The 18,370-nt window shown below is 30.8% G+C and overlaps 1 protein-coding gene across 6 annotated transcripts in view; it reads right to left on the reverse strand.

The window, feature by feature from the left end:
* The window catches only part of LOC116776442 (synaptotagmin-7), a 468,926-nt gene that overhangs the window by 76,315 nt on the left and 374,241 nt on the right, over positions 1-18,370 (reverse strand). For 2 of the 6 annotated variants that reach the window (XM_061525678.1, XM_061525675.1), the window contains exon 1: positions 10,613-11,125. The exons of the other annotated variants lie outside the window; for them this stretch is intronic. In XM_061525678.1, coding sequence (XP_061381662.1) covers positions 10,613-10,737 — 125 coding nt within the window. In that variant the 5' untranslated portion in view covers positions 10,738-11,125. Of the gene's footprint in view, positions 1-10,612; positions 11,126-18,370 lie in introns of those variants that run through there. 6 annotated transcript variants of the gene reach the window in all.

The following is an 18,370-nucleotide window of genomic DNA, read 5'->3' on the forward strand; positions in this document are numbered from 1 at the left end:
GATATTCTAGCCTAACACCATATAATTCAGGACAAGAGCGACCCAAAGTATTTTTTTACAATTCGGACCACTCTACGGTCTAATGTCTAATTGAGGTGCTCTCCACCTGGCGCCTCTCTTTCCATTGTATAAATCATTAGTTTACTTGCTAAACGGATTCATATATTTATATTTTTTGACATTTAAAAATCGTTTGATTTATATTATGTTCGTGTGTACTTTATCGTTACCATCTGGTGCACGTTCGTCGCTGTTAAACACTTACCTGTAACAAAATAATATTTAGATTTATTATATATTTTATATTAAAAACATCGCTATCAATAAATGAGAAATATATTTATTATAAAGGATTATACAGATAAATTTAGATAATAGTATACACGGTAAATAGTTCATTTTAGAAGTGTTTATATACTAAGAGGATAATATTTTTTCGCTCTCACTATAATTTTAAATACATTATATATAAATTAATATATTTAGAATATTTCTAAGCAATATAATAAACGGGAATTAAATGAAGTACACGGAATTCAATGATTTTCACGTGTTTAAGTGTGACAAAAAGTTATTGTCCAAAATTGTACAAAATTAAATTATTCATTTAATAGGTACCAATAATACATACTATTCTTGTGCCACATTTAGGTTCCGATGGTTTTAATTATAGTAATATTATTTTATTTAAATTTTGTATCCTCGTAAGTGGACTAATTGTACTTTGTGCTAATGACAGTATCTGCGTGCATGCGTACATAAGTGTTTGCTTATATTTTTGGACAAACACACACATGTTTGTCAGAAAAATCTTTTGGGTGGATAGCATCTAGACTAGCAGGTACATAGCTATAGTGGTGAGATAGGTCTGTAGTATGGTACGGGTACTTTCGTGTTATAGGATATAGCAAAAATTTTTACGCGATAATTCCTGTTGGAGAACGATGAAATCCCGATAAAAATTCAGTAAGTAAGTTGCTAAAGTAAGTATTAGAATATATTTAAGGCTAGGTTGTAAAACAGACGAGATGCGGTCTGTCTGCCCGTGATCACGGTTGCTGCAAAGTAACCGAAAATCGGGGGGAGTGTTGTTAAAAATAAATTATAAAAGTGTAGTAAATTCAAAAAAATATTAATTTTATGTCAATGGAAAATATGTTTTTGCATATGATATATATATATATATATATATATATATACAAATTTCAATGATAAATGCGGGTATTATTAATAATGTTAGCCCCTTTGGACAAAGTCATTAATTTCTATGTAAACTTCTAGACCTAGCTAAACTTACTAACTGCAATAATAAAATCAATTGTAATTAAATCGGTGTCAGCCCTAAAAGTCATTAACATGTATGATGCCCAGTCAATTTGATTGTTTGATTATTTATTATCAAATTGCCCTCCTATTGGGCATTTTCCATACTGTCCGGTCATTTTGAAAAATGACCAAATTATCACTTGTCCCATGACATATATATTAAATATTCTGATTAATGCTTACATTACAATAACAACATAATTCCAAGGGCAGGGTTTTAGTTTTTTAAAGACGATTTCAGGTAATTTTATTGGATTTTGTTCATAATGACGTAATGTAGAATTAATTACGTCTTTTCAGATTGAATGTATGTAGGGTACTCCTAGATAGCGGTCAGTACTCGCTTCGTCAAGATAGGGTTTTGGAAATCATACGTAAAGCGATTAGTCTATCGGTAGCAAGAGCGCGAAAAGAAATAACCATAAACCAACGATCAATAGGTTTTGTGAGAGAAGGCACTAGGTCTACAAAATCAAAGGTCTACCTTAAACCTACACCTGCAACGCGATGGACCCGGGAACAGCACGGTGAATCCATAGAATGATGAGAGGTTTCGTCACATATATTTATAAATCTTATTAAGAACTTACTCTTATTGTAACTTACCAATATAATTTAATTACCTAAAATTAGAATGCTAAAGGTAAAATATAAATTATAAAATTCTATGAAAGATTTCTCTACCGTACTGAATCCAATGTAATGCTTTCCTTATATTGGACCAAAATTGATTTCAATTATCATAACAAAATAATTTCTTACATAGAATCGTTGAAAAGGAAAAATAGTGATGTAATCGGATTAAATTTGTCAGCAAGAGAAGAAAAAATTATTTATTCAATAAATAATACGTGTAATATCCTGGTAATACCTCACAGTCTGCTCTGCGAAGACTAGGATCAACTATGAGGGATCCAAAGATTTATATTTCACACCCAGCCACTTGTGTTTTTAGTTCTTATTTGGCGTAATAATAAGGTTCGTTTTACATTGATGGAATAAAACTCTCAGATTATGAGTAAGCATTTGTCAGGATTTACTTACAATTTGTTTATAGCAAAAAATTTTTAATAAAATATTCCCCTTTTAATATAAAAGCTAATGTTAATACCTGTGTTTCTTTCTGTTAATAGCTACAGTTAAGGATTGATCAAGGGACAGTTTTGATTCAGATTTACGTTGGTAAAAAGTTATTAGTACTAAATTATTATAATTATTGCGTATGTCGGTAAGAATATAGGAATAATGTTCGCAAAGTTTAACTCGACTGAGGTTGAAGTTGGATATATTCTGTGTTTTAAATGTTTATATATCTAACTTTTATACTGGCAGTTCACAAGTTTTTCATTTAAAACTGTCTCAATGTTTCTTTATAAAGACTCATAGAAGTATGGGGTTTTCCAATAGGGACGCTTGAACTTTGACAGCTGATTGCGGCCATGTTGTTTGAGTGACAGCTGTCAAATGCAGTGTGTTATATTTATTCCGTCCTCCCAAACCACCATGGCAGGTTACAGTGTCAAGCAGCACGTGCAAATCATAAAATTGTTTTATGAAAATGGGTCTTCAGTTCGAGCAACGTTCCGCGCACTTCGCCCGTTTTACGGTCGCGATGATCGTCCTGCCGAGTCGACTATCCGTCGATTGGTGGACAAATTCGAGTCAACCGGGTCAGTTAACAATCAGCCGGTTCCCGTGCGTCAACGTAACGCGAGATCTGCCGAGAATATCGCCGCTGTGCGCGACAGTGTCCTCGAAAACCCGCGGCAGTCAATTCCGCGTCGCGCACAGGAACTCGGCCTTTCGCAGACGACAACTTGGCGAATTTTGCGTTGTGACTTGAGCCTGCACCCGTACAAGATCCAGCTGACCCAAGAGCTCAAGGTTAATGACCATAGACAGCGCCGTGTGTTCGCTGACTGGGCATTAGAGCAGTTGGAAGTTGACGCCGATTTTGGCAAAAAAATCATCTTCAGCGACGAGGCGCATTTTTGGATGAATGGCTATGTCAACAAGCAAAATTGCCGTATTTGGGACGAGACCAATCCACACGAGGTTCACCAAGTGGCAATGCACCCGCAGAAAGTGACTGTTTGGTGCGGATTTTGGGCCGGAGGCGTGATTGGTCCGTATTTTTTCGAAAACGATAATGGTGTGGCCGTCACCGTCAATGGTGAGCGATACCGGTCGATGATAACCAACTTCTTTTGGCCTGAAATCGAGAATATGGATCTGGACAACATGTGGTTTCAACAGGACGGCGCTACGTGCCACACAGCACACGCTACGATGGAAGTTCTGCACGAACAATTTCTGGACATGGTCATCTCGCGCGGAGGCGACGTGAACTGGCCACCGAGATCGTGCGATTTGACCCCGCTGGACTTTTTCTTGTGGGGTTTTCTTAAGTCGCAGGTCTATGCCAACAAGCCGCAAACCACCGATGCCCTCAAAGTCAACATACGCCACGCCATCGATCAAATACAGCCCGATTTGTGCGCCAGAGTCATCGAAAATTTGACCTTTCGTGTGCGCGCCACCAACCGAAGCCGTAGCGGTCATTTGAATGATGTCATATTCCATACATAATGGGGTCGATAGACCTTCCAAATAAAAAAAAAATTTCGCAAATATCTTTCCTACATGTATTTTTTTTTGCATTTCAAAGATCAAGCGCCCTTAATGGAAAACCCTATATAACATCGAAACTTATTTTTACCCTCACTACGAGTGAATAGTTAACCTCAAGAAAGGATAGCGTTATAATCGTTATGTGGCTTTTTATATAATCTACAAAAACAGTAAAAAAAATATTCATTTTTTTCTATTTTACTTGAAGATGAATACAAAAATTTTCAATCAAATATAAAACAATCAAAATACGCAACCCGAATACGAGCTATTTTTGTCAACATCAACTGTTTACAGTAAATCGTCCTAAAGAATATGAAACTTCGAAGTTATGAGCGGAAAGCATTAATAATTCTAGTAACCATTTTATAACAAGTTAAAACATTTTAAAATGGTGTAACTATTGATATTATATAATATATTTTACCAGAGTGATGTGAGTTAATAAAAAGCGAAGCGGTTGGAAATGACGAGAAAGATTGCTCACGTGAAATACGCTCGTGATGAAATGAAAAATATTAGGATGTATTAAATCGTATTTCTTTGCACCTGGTTGATGAATATATAAATAAAATATTGTTTTAAATAAAGTAATTATTAAAAAAATACTATTTCCCAAATGTACGTGGTGTATAGTTGTGTGGTAATCACGGCAAAATTTTATCGATATCAATTAATTTGTATGACTTCTGTTTCTTAAGCGCTTTGTCCTTATTACAAAATATATTAATAATTTAACGAACCACTATTCTTATAATGAGATATGTCTCATGATCTTGTATATGCAAAAAGTTTTTTGATACTTTATTTCACCAGGACAGATGTTAAATAAAATTTAAGCTAAGTGAAATTTACTACAATTGAACTTATATCTAAAAGAGATTTCAACTATCCATTTATTGGAGTGAGAGAAGTCTAAATGACTAAGAAATCTTGAGATTAATATCAATATATATTTTTAATTTTAATTTCAATTTAAGTGGAGCAACACGAGAATGTTTAACGAATTATATGGCTATCTAAAGAATTCAAAGCACGCTGCAAGAACAGTAAATGATTTATGGAAGGGGGCGAAGTTGAACATAGGAAGGAACATTGAGATCTTTAACTACTATACACGAACGCTTTGAGCGGTTTCTAGATGAGCAAGAACAGAATCGTTCAAATAGATAGGATGACAAAAGTTTGTAAGGAAATTGTACAACATGGTTTGTACATCCTTATTCCGGAGAAGGCAGCCTTTCAGTGAAGTTGACAATAGATAGGTGGTTGAACTTGCGCAACCCAAAGACATACCGACTGGACTAGTTTTGAAAGCGACCTAGTTCATTAACTAGGTCCTCGAAAGCATTCAAATTTCAACTGTCCAGAACGATAGCCCAAGAGCCAACAAAAGGGACTGTGCTAGCCAATTTTGGTCTGTACTTGTAGAACATTCTTGATACAGTTAAGAGAGTGTATAGAGTAATGTATTCATCTTTTAAATACTAAAAGTTAGCCCAGGATATTTAACATGGTCCGAAATAGATATAACATGGTCATTACCAGATTTTTAAAGCAATACATCGGACAAATATTCACTGCCAGTAACAACTGCTTAAATTTTAAAGAATTCACAACTAGCTCAAAAGAGTATAGTGTCTTGTAGTGTTTTCAAAAATAAACGTGGGGATAAAAATCTTCTTATATAAATGAATGCGAGAAGAGATTACTTAACGATTACTCTTGTAGAATTGAAAAAGAGAATAGAAAATAAAATGCTAGATCATAGGCCAACCATAGTCACTTGAGCACCTTTCGTCGGAATCCTTACCGATAGTACCAAAACTAGTAAATCACAAGTGAAGACATTTTAAGATTACTTATTATACCCCAGCAAATATCAAAATCTATAGCACTAATAGCTTAACTGCAGTCTAATAACTTAAGTATTGATAGCTGTTTGTTATCTAAAACAGATCTGATGTCTTTGGTAACTTTAACGAGAGTTTTCGTGGCACCAAATTCAGTGTTTAAATCCGATTAGAAGACATGCAAGAATGTTGAAATTCTTTTAAAATTGAAAAGGGAATTGTAATAAGAGGTTTTATTTTGTTACATTTTTGTCCACCTCGGAATCGAACCCGAAAATATTGTAAGTATAATTAACTACCCACCTATTTTTACACTCCCAATAACACTGTTTTATTGCGATAAGCCATTACTGTATTTCACTAAAGTGTTAATTTTACAACATACGCCAAATTTTGTGTATACTTAAAAGTTAAAGATAACACTCGTGTTTATTTAACAGATATTCTATCATTTTAAATAAATGGAGTATTTACGAATTCTTTTAAGGCGTGAAAATTAATTAAAACTGCCTTTGATGTTCGGACGATTGACATTTTTGGAAGATTTTCAACTTAATATTCAAAAAAAACCCCAAACGGATGGGTTGATGCCTAATATATTATATGCTAAACGGTTTTAAATAACTCGTTACGCTTAACACGGGTTGCATGATTAAACGATATACCTTATGTTTCGACGTATTTAATAAATTTTACTTCGTATTATGTATGCAGGTGATTGTATCAACAAAAAAATTATTTAAAATACTTTCTTAATATTAAGATTAGTTCATAAAAATTTCATTCAAGTCTAGACTTGCAGCTTTTTATCTTTTAAATTAGAAATTACATATTCTTATGGTAGAAAACTTTACCAAGTTAGAATAATTTATTTATATGATTTATAATTATTAAGTAAGCGAAATGTTTTTCATGATGTAGGCGTTTAATCTAAACTTAATGATACGAAAATGAGAATAAAGACGGTAATGCGACATGGATAGGTGAAAGAAAAAATACGAAGTATAGCTATCTTCATAATAAAACGGTGTTGACATAATATAGAACCTACGTATATTTGAATTATTATTAAAAATCAAATCCACCTATGTACTATTATGTATGTACTATGTACCATATGTACATATGTACTATTGGTAATAAATACATACATATATATTCTAGATCCAACTAAATCTTCTATCTTCATTACTATTTAAACTAGTTTTGTAAGGGTCTTTAAAAAGTTTCGACGTAAAACTAGTCTCTATTACTTTTTCTTGTTTGTTATGGGCGATAAACGCTTGGGAGCTATTAATTTCATTTTAGGACAAATATCGTAGCATATCAGGGATGTCTTTTTTTTTATTTATACTCAAAAATTAAGGTTACTTGTACTTTTGACATTTTTGCATTTTATAACGGATTTACGATGATAAACATAAAAAAACTTAAAAACGGATAGTATTTAGTTTGGCTACGAAGGTTTAGGGGTCCGATCCCCTTTTGAAAGCATTGTCCTATAACTGTCTATTTTTTGGGAACAAGTTTTCTGAATTCCCGTCTCTCTTATTTTCCCTTGCTCTCTTTCCTACGCTCCCTTTTTTTTTAAAAAAAAAACACCTATTACACCTAATTAAATAATCTTATCTTTTAAATTAAACAAATAAAATATTTCATTAACAAAATTACTGCTAATGAACTTTAATAATAATGCAAATGCAACACACAAAAGCATTTTACAGAACAAAAAAATATCAGCGTAGCGTGTATTCTGTCGCGTGATGGGATTCGTGCTAATAATTAATTTAACTTCATGAATATAAATCCTTATTATATGTTGAAAATTTTAAAACACTTGCCATGTATTATTTTTTGTGAGAGAGCAACGTAAGTTTTGTGCACCGTTGTCAAATAAAATGAAAAATAACTTATTCATACGGGAATTAATTATAAAGAAAATTTACATTAAATTTACTTTATTGTCGTGATAAATAAATGTAGAGTAAAAAAAAAAAAATTAAAAAAAAAAATACTTTCGTTTCAACGTGCCAAAAAAAAAAAAAAAATTTTCCTTAATTTTTTTTTTATATTAACTTATAAAATTATTAATATGACATTAAATATTTAAGCGCTCGTATTTAATTATATTGATCCTTGATAAAGTCGTTTAATTTTATATCCCAAGCTGCAGTAACTCGAAGCTAAAATGCAAACAATGGCTTCAACTTCAATTTGATACCGTTCTGTTATTTTACAACTCGAAATACAGATTAAATGAGACTATTTTATTAGTGGTATAAAATAATTGAAGGTTCCGTACAATAAAAATATATACACAGGAATTAAAAAATATATATTAATTTAAAAACGCTATGCTGACTATGTATAGAACGACTACATATTTTTTTCTGATAAACTTTACAAGGCATGTATACATTATAAGAAACAAGCTTGCTCTTAATTGAAACGAAAAAATTCACAATCCATTGACTTTTTTTTTCTCCGTAAGTATTTTCATTACTGCTCTGTTATTAAGCAACAAATATCTTTGAGATTAATACTGAGATAATTGTGCAGCATTACCTAATTTAAATACAAACGGGACTTTGAAATTTTGTTTATAACATTAAAGTATTTATCTCGACAAAGATTCGAAGTTTCTCAACGTACTCGGCTCTTATCAGTTTCGTTTCAAAGTGTAAATGTCATACAGCTATTGCACAGATAAAATCTTATTGAATAGCAAATTCAATTTGCTTCCTTACTAAGAATTTAGAATATATGTATAATATATATACATATATTCTACATTCTACAGTAATGTATATATATATATATATATTTACGGGGTGTGTACGAAAGGTATATATATACATGTATACCTTTCGTACACACCCCATTTTATTACGTCAAATCAGTACCAAGTAACACAATAAATAAATTAATTGATATTACCTATCATATAAATATATCTGACAACTGTTGATGTATTTCTATTATAGGGATAATTAATAACAATTAATAATTGTCCAAGGAAACGGGAGCTATGAAGATAAAACTATGTAGACTTTGTCAAATTAAGAACGATTTACTATAGTTCCCCTGCGATATTTATCTATATTGAAATCATAGTATACTGATTTTGTTAAATTTTGGACCGTGATTGGGATTTTTCTCTCCCATAACAAAATCAAAACCACTTCATAAACGAGACAGTTATTCGCGAGTCCGCTGAAAATATACGCTTAAATTGAGTTCCCTTTTTTTTTGGACAACGTTTAAAACTTCCCTTTATATCCGTCTATATATCTGTTTCGATCTAAATCTGTAACGACTGATGTGGCCATAAAAGCATGGACATTATTTACATGGAACATTTCATTGAATAATTCACGTGAATTTTAGATTAATGTGGAATAAATGAACAAATTCGTTTTCTATTGATAATAGCGTTTTACTGAAGATAGTGCATCAGATACATCAGGGTCTTCTCTATATGTAAGCGATAAGACTTTTAATTTGAATATTTCACAATTTTCCCTTAACTTTGAGTGTAAAAGTTATATCATTCTCATACGTGAGAGTCTCAAAAGCTTCTTATTTTTGTCTTATATATAACGTACTTTGACGGCAGCCCTAGGTTCGTTTCAAATTTGGTTAGGTAGAGAGAGGAGCTTGGACGGAGGAAGTTGGCTTTTACCGCGCGTTAGCTAGGGGCCTTTTAAATCTACACCTGGGTCGCAAGTACCAGGCACTGTTGTAGCCCCTCTCCCTGCAACGATGGACTCGGCACCCGCACGGTGAATCAATGAAAGGCTGAGAAGTTTCCTCTCTCTATATAAATTGTTTTTTTATAACATCGTACTTCTCAGAATAATGTTAACGACTTTATCGTGATGTAATAACAAAGGTTATAACGTTGTCATTATTTTTTTTAATTTACTTAGATAGAACTCACTTTAAGACACACTCAAATGTCTAAAGTATTACTAACATAAAAAAATATTTGACAAAGTATATTTAGAAATAAAATCGAATACTCGCTTTAACGTAAGTTTAAAAATCTATTTCAATATTCTCTTACTCACATACAAATGTGTACGTACATTTCGTTATTTAAGAGAGTCCTTTACATTATCCAACACACAGAAAATCTTTGAGATTGTTTAAAATATACAGCCCATTGAAAATCCATTTCCATAAATTTTTAATTATAACTGTTGAAGTGATGTCATTTATAAAATATTACACTAACATCTGTTTTTAATAGATTCGACACTGCTAGCATTATTTCATCGTAAACGAGAAATAAGGGTTATTTATGTATCTATAACAAACTACGTAACATCAAGAATAAGTAACAAAAAAATTTTGAAATTAATTAATTTTAAAAATAAAGATACTTTACAATAACAAAAAATGTTTTAAAATTAATTCGTGTTAAATTTATAAATACATAGTTATAATTATTTTTATTTTACATACAGATTTTTTTTTTAAATCAGTTTTATAGTTTTACGTTCAAAAAATTAAGTGAATCCGAATATTTATTGAATTTAATGATTTTGTAGGTAGTCTTAAAAAAATATGTAAATTATATATTCTTCCTATGAAATATAGTTCTTTCATTAAATTTTTATTCCTAATATTTATATTATGGAATATTCTATATACTAATTTGATTAAGTCTTTACCATGGTATGTCGCGGTCGAACAAAATTATTTTCTTAAAATAATATTAAGACAAAATCGATATTTGGATATTTCTAATGATTTAATTAATATATTATATTAATAATAGAAAGATGAAATCAACTTACCTCTGTGCATAATATTCGAAAAATGCCACCAATATCTCTATGGACCTAGTCATAGCTGCCCACATTTCGTGCGATTTGCATTTTGAGATTATCGGCAAGGTCTGTCTCGACGAACCGTCAGACATTTATCAACAAAACATAGCATTCGTTGGTGACGTCACAGGTAATATTGTCTGGTAAGTTGACACTATAAAAATCCACAGGTAAGTTAAGTACTTATATGACAAGAGTTACATAATACCGTTAGATTTATGTAATCTAGTAATCTTCTATACATAAATAGTCTAGACCGTCTATATTTTCAATTTACTACGCCGCCTACACAGTACGTTTGTAGTAAGCAACAGGTAAACGACCTATTTACACATTATAATAACTATACCACAATTAAAGCAACAGGCGGTAAAATCGGACGCATTTATAATCGGCGGCCATTTTGTCCTATTTTATTATATATTATAAACTATTACACGCTATTTATATATTTTTTGTAGAACGCGTATGCTATCAACGGCTAGGTTTAGTAGACTGAAGGAAGAACACCATAGCGCATGCTCATAACAAAATTGTTGGGACAGACCATAGTGAATGACCTGTCGAGCTGGTCTCAGTCCAACAAGATTATGGTGGAAAAAGTCGTTTGTTGAAAAGCACGGAGATCAAAACAATTTGGACAGTAATAGGCATAATGAGGCGGGCCTGTATGGGGGAATCCACAGTTGTTTTGACTTTACATTCGCTGATTTTTACTTGTTACTTCCTTTCAACCTGCATCCTTTTCTGCATACTTATCAGCTAAATAACTAAGCAAATTTTAGTGAGGCTTTACGAAATTGTAGGTTTAATATTTGATTACTAACTAAAATATGTGCGTGCTGTGAAATGTTATACAAGTTAAATGTATATATATATTTGGGGCGTATATGCATATATTTTTATAATATAAAGTATATATATTTTTGGGGCATGTATGCATAATATTTTTATAATATAAATAATCAAATAAAAATTTGTTGGTGACTTTGATTCGATCTCTATAGCTCTCAGTGGATTACAACACAGTATCCCTAGCCGTGCCAGAAATTTAAAGGTATTTATTTCTGAATTTCAATTTTAAAATATCTATAGAATATTATTATATAGATTTTTCACACATTTCCTGTACAAAAGTGACACGGGTACCTAAAAAGATTTCATCAAAAGCAGAGTACAATAGACGTGGTGACGCAGTCGACCTTAAAAATTAATAACCTGGCCTAGTGTTGGAAAAAACGAGTATTATTTTGAGGAAAAATTACTTCATTCAGATCAATCCCTTGTCTATTCAACCACAGAAATTGTATCAAATAGAAAGTTTGACAAAAGTAATACGTACTAATTGACGATCGAAAATTTTAAACGTTTCGAAATAAGCTGGGTTCTTATAATATATTTTAGTTACACAGAATAGTTGGGTTTGCAGTTCCGGGCATGGTTTAGAAAAATACTTTTCAATCCCATAATAAAACTATAAACTCTATAACTATTAAAATAAAAATAATATTTTTCAGATTTACTCATTTATAAAATATTATTCTGGAAGCTACATAATCCCGAAGTTTCCGTGATCCGTGATCACGGTTGCTGAAAGTTAACCGAGATCACGGTAGCAGTAAATTAGTAAAATATTAGTTTCATTTCAATGAATATACGCGAAAGTCTTTTATCTATAACTATATTAGGGCAAAGAACTTTCACTTTTTAAGTAGGTAAAAATGCCCAAACATATACAGTAATGTACACATGCATAATAAGAAAAGGAAAAACAAACATCAAAGATATATAAATCAAATTGTTTGAGCAACCTTGTTTGATAAAACTTTTTCGACCCTTTCTATTTAGGATAATAAATGACCCTAGTTTGGTACGGAAGAAGTCGACCCAAAAAACACGACAGAGCAAACCTTAACCAGCCATACAATCATATTCACATGGATAAAATCCTACAAATGATATATATACGGAGGTTTGTGAAGACGTCTGTCACTTTATTAGTGTGACTGAAGAATAAAAAAATTAATATAGGCAATCATTATCTTGAAATATCTTATAATATCCTCCTGATGACAGCCATCCAATTGTATCATGTATGCTGTCAAGTAACTAGCTGGATACCGACCAAACAAGTTGAAAACTATATAACTCTTGAATATACGCCAGTGAAGTAGCGGGCAAATGCTGGTTTTTATTTCAAAATCAATCAATAATCACAACAGGCGTTTATTTTTGCAAATAATGACATTTTTTCTCATTCATAATCCTACTATGTCGTAATAAACAAGACCATTTTGTATTAAATACGAAAATAAATGTATATTTTGTACCGAAATTTATTCTGTGTAAGCAAACTTTTTGCTGTTTCCCTTATCATTGGTAAATATTTAAAAAAAAAAAAATCGCTTGGGATCTAATTTCATTGTTACGAACATTTATACAAATAGCTAAACGAACGTTAATTGAGAGCAAACGAAACATCAGAATTTTATAGCATATAGATTGTAAAAAAAATATATATCTGTAATATTTAATATATTCGCACTTTATGAGAGGCTTTTGACCATTAAAGCCTTCTCTACACGATAAATATACACATTAGAACAAGCGGATTTCAGTATAAATACTATATTTTCAATTGATAATACTTTAAAGAGATATAAAGTTTTTTTTAAGAGATTTTAATACCCGTCACGTCACATTTATAGATCTTAATAAAAGCAAAAATCCAATATCAAAACTTTGTCTAGAAGCAAAGTGATTTAAAAAAGTCCTTACGATATGATAGAAAATAATCTTTTAAAATCTGTTAAAAATATATGTATGTACGTATGTCTCCCTGATATTAATACAGCATTTTAATGAAATAAAATTTTGTAAGTAATTTTCTTTTATTATTATTTATACTGTGGATTTTCATGTTAGGTAATATAAAAGGTTTCATTTCTTTTCAATCGTGTGATCAATTTTAAAATAACATACGGCCTTTTTATTTAATTCGGATTCAATTAAGTAAAATTTTATATATATATCTGTCGTTTCGTTTAACAGGAAATTTCGCGTATCTTAAATAGAACTAATATTTTGAGACTTATTACGTTGCGTTTTTTGTTATTTTAAACCACATACTCGTTTATGCTATCGTTTAAAATAAACACGAGTAGTTAACAGAAATATATATTTTTTTAATGAATACTCGCGAAAGTCTTAGATCCCATTCGTGATTGAAATTATTTGAGTTACTGCACTTGCGTTTTTTTATATTGTAACTACGTAACTTAGGTATGAAGGATTCAAAAACGAGTTTATCTGAGACTAAGCTAATTCATTAAGAAGTAAAGTCTTATATATATAAGAGAATAGTATATAAATTTTCTTTGGAAATTGCTTCGTATCAAGGTATACCGTATCATGTTTATTAATAAATGAAATAATTTTTTTCATACATTTGCTTAATAAATTAATCCTATTTCACAAATTTAAATTCAGTCACAATATATTTCCTTGTACATTGACAAATTAATCAATGATTATATAAATATATATTACATGATTAATATTTTTTCAATTCGGTTTTTCAGTGATTTCATTCACAAAAAATAACTTTAGTGTAAGCTGTATATTATTCACTTCTTCAAATAAGTTTATCTGTAATTTTATTTATTTCATGTTCTGTCAGAATGTCTGTTTAATAGCATAATTCTATTAAAAACATGAAGTGTCAATCTACAGACGCCTGGAGATTGTTTATAATAGTTGAGAGGAAATTGACTTCCAGATCAAAAGCAACACTAGTTGCATACAAGTCAAGAATTCTGTTACAGCTTGCACAGCTCGTTGCAGACAGCTTAAGTTTGAAACGAGCTGTTACATAATTTATGTGACATTATAATTTTGTTGCACTTAATAGTCTGAGCTTATTCATATATGTTTAAAGTTGCTACAATATAAAGGGCCAAAGAAAAAAAAACAAAATTTCGTCCAAGGACCATAATTTAAAATACAGAATTGTATTAATTAATTAAATATTTTTTATAAGTCAAATTGTATTATCAGATACGTATTGGATAAAGGTAAAAGTGGGTTCTGAATTAAAAACTTTATTTAAACCACACTTAGGTTCAATTTACTCTGCACTTTATACCCTCATGAGTTCGCGTCAATTTTACGTGTACCCTCAAAAATTTTATTAATTAATCTTCCTAAATAAATTCTATACATGGTCCTCTGCTTTATTATTAAATTTTATTGTAATAACACTTAAGTAATTTAAGATTTAAATTACGTAGATTGGAAATTAAATGTTTAATGTAATGTGACCAATAAACTGAAAGTGACATCAATACGTTAATATTTTTCTTTATAATAATAATAGAAATATTTTTTAGCGACAAAATTTACAGTAATTTGATGTGATATTATAATATAGCGGCCATGTATCTCATACAGTGTGAGCAATCAGCATCGACTTAAGAATTATGATTGCCTAGGGATTCCAGTTCATAAAATACCAAGATTCATCCAATGATATCTGAGTTTTTCGTGAACGAACGAATCTTTGAAAAACCGAATAAAAATTGATCATACTATAGCATATATATATATATATATATGGTTGTGTGTGTGCAGCTTAGAATAATGCTTCCAAAATTATGAGTACTTACTACGATAATTTCAAATATATAAAATTATCTTTGTAAGATACTGTGGAGCTCAGACGTTGTAACTGCTCAGACTTTCAAGGTCAAGGGCGAAACGGCAAAATATTTAAGCACTCCGAAGCAAAAACAATTATTATATTGTAAAATAAAATAAATATTTGCAGGTCCGTTCTCAACGCTGAAGTTAAAATCAAATATTTATAAATAAATGTTATTCCATCTGTATCTTTTAACTTAAATTTTAAAAAGTAATCAAAGAAAAAAGACATGTCATACTGACGTAGTAGACGCCATTTTGTTGTTTAATCTGCCTCAAGTAACAAAACATTAGTGACAGTACCTATATTTAAATAAACGTCATGTAGTGTAACAAGCTGTAATTAAGGTCAAGGCTGAATACATTTTAACATTTCCATTTCCATTTGTAAATTACGAACTGGAAAGCCGTGAAGTTCTGTAATTTGCATTATAATTCTTTAAAGTTTAATATTACGGAACATTTTCAAGTATCCATTGAGTATCCTGTGCGTTGCCATGGCAACTTGATCGATTTACACCGGTCACCCATCCTTGTCTAACACACGCATTACATATATACCTGTCCCGCTTAAACAATTTATTTTGCAATTGTTTTTAATTATGTGATTAGATTCTTGGGGTAGCTAAAAAGTGGTAACAATGTTTTAGGATTATAAAAAACTGTCTGAATTGTATTATATATATATATATATATATATATATATATATATATATAATAAGATTTAATTGCTTTTAGATTAAATAGCGTAATACATTAAGCCTCCGACATGACGTACGACATTTACGATACGATATGTCGTTATATGTAAAGCGTGGAATGTAAGTGCCAAATATTTGTGCGTCAGTCCCTTTGTCCTTGTTACTTTGTTTGAAATACGTCGGTATGTTTATTGTATAGTGATAACAAAGGTATCCTAGGGGACAGTAATAAATTTCGCTATTCTTTTAACAGAGCCATTGCGTTCAACAAGTTATATTATTAAGTGTTTTCATCAAAGTGACGTCACCAAAATTATTTACAGCCAGAATTACTACTTAGAAGACTCTTATTTTATAATTATTAGAAAACTAGTATTGGTATACAAAAAATCTGACCACTGTACCTTTATATTGGGTTAAGTTCGCAGCCAAATACGACAATCCGTGGATATAAAAGATATAGCAATTGTATTTTAATATTCGTAGGTTATGAAGCAAGTTGAAACTTAAGTCCTATTGTGCTGTCTTATGGTTTATTTTAGAAAAATGGTCACATAGAATCAATAGCGAAACACAATGAACTGATCCAGAATAGATAAAAAATATATCGAAACGAATGGAATTTATGTTAAATTATATGTAACTATTTTATAACAATTATTATTGCATTGAAAATGATAAGACCTTCTGAAAATAGATCAATATGGAAAGAAAATTTCAATATAATCGTAATGGCCGCAATAATATAAGTGCTTGTGACATTCGATACAGGAATAAGCTTGTTGTTTTGTTACTTCAATTAGAGCATCCTGTGTATAGAGCTGAAATTTTATGGAAACTTTATTTCGGCTCGCTAATGTTTGGGTTTTTAAATGTATACACGTTAGAATATAAATATAAGATAATATTAACAATTTTGAACAAAGAGAATGAATAGATAATATAATTTTTAGAAGTACAGTCGGTGACTTAATGGTAGATGAAACATATCATCGGAGTAAAAGGTTAGGTTATATGACATTACTTGGAATTAACTAGAGTAATTACATAAGTTAATTTTTATTAAAATATTAATTAAATTTAACAATCAATTTACATTAGATGTTATATGTACTTATTATTTTAATTATAAGTGGTTTAAAAAAATTAAGATTTCGTTTATTTTTCAAGTATCTACACAGGTTACACTTTTAATAAAGTATTTCTGCCTTTTATCAGCGACATCTAGGGAAAAAAGAGTATCACTATTGAATCGGGAACAGTGACATCTAGCGAGCACAATATTTAGTTAACTAAGTTACCAAAACCATTACCGCCATCTCTATGCTACTTTGAAGACTACAATGTTCGTGGCTTTAAATGAGCCGTATCTTTCTTCGCTTTTGGAGATACCGCTAGGTGTCGCTAATATGAATTTTATAGAGTCCGTGTTAAATTTTCGCTCCTTTACGTTATTACACATTTAAACGTTTTTGTATTCATAGAATGACATACAATTTGTATAAAAAGGCAGGAGTGGTCTAAATGGATTTTTGTATTACGAATTTACAATTTTGCTTTTCCCGGAAAACCTAGGCCAATTGAATGGTATAATTTTAATCACTATATATATATGTATACTATTTATCGAAAGGTACTTGTTCAATATTCAATGATCTTCTTAGAAAATACAGCAAAATATTTTTTTACCGTATTTTATTTAGTAGTAGTTTTATTTTATAGCGTTTTATGTAACATAAGATGTAAAACATAATGATTTAAAGGTTAAATTGAGAAAAAATGAGGATATAAAGGCATAAAGGATGGATATTTCGAAATATTAATAACAAAGAGAATGCTGTTACGAATTTCTGTTAAGCGTGTCGATCGAAATACTTATGGTGAGCGTTACCGTAAACGTATGAAGTACAAAAGACAGTTCAGGGGTGAATAATATAAAAGCTGTTGAAAAAGATGAAATACCGGTATAAGTATGGAAGTTACTTAAGGTGGGGGAAATGGTGTGCCTTACTTGAATCCTCAACTAGTTATTACGAATAGAGGAGATCCCAGGTGAATGATACATGATATGAGCTATATTTTGTCTTCGCCAACCCTTGAAGCAAAAAATACAGGCGAGCGCTTACAAACTTCCATACAATAGTATATAGTCTTATACGTTAAGTATAAGTTCGAAGTCTGGGTAAGTGTACATCAGGAATACGCAATAAGTATATTTTCCTTCTAAGAATGGATGCATTCACGTCAATCATACCAGAGGATGCATCCGGGAAAATAATAGTTTTTTGTCCATAATATTGTACTGGTCGGAGGAGATGATAAAGTG

Source organism: Danaus plexippus, chromosome 30, assembly GCF_018135715.1.
Source record: "Danaus plexippus chromosome 30, MEX_DaPlex, whole genome shotgun sequence".
NCBI lineage: Eukaryota > Metazoa > Arthropoda > Insecta > Lepidoptera > Nymphalidae > Danaus > Danaus plexippus.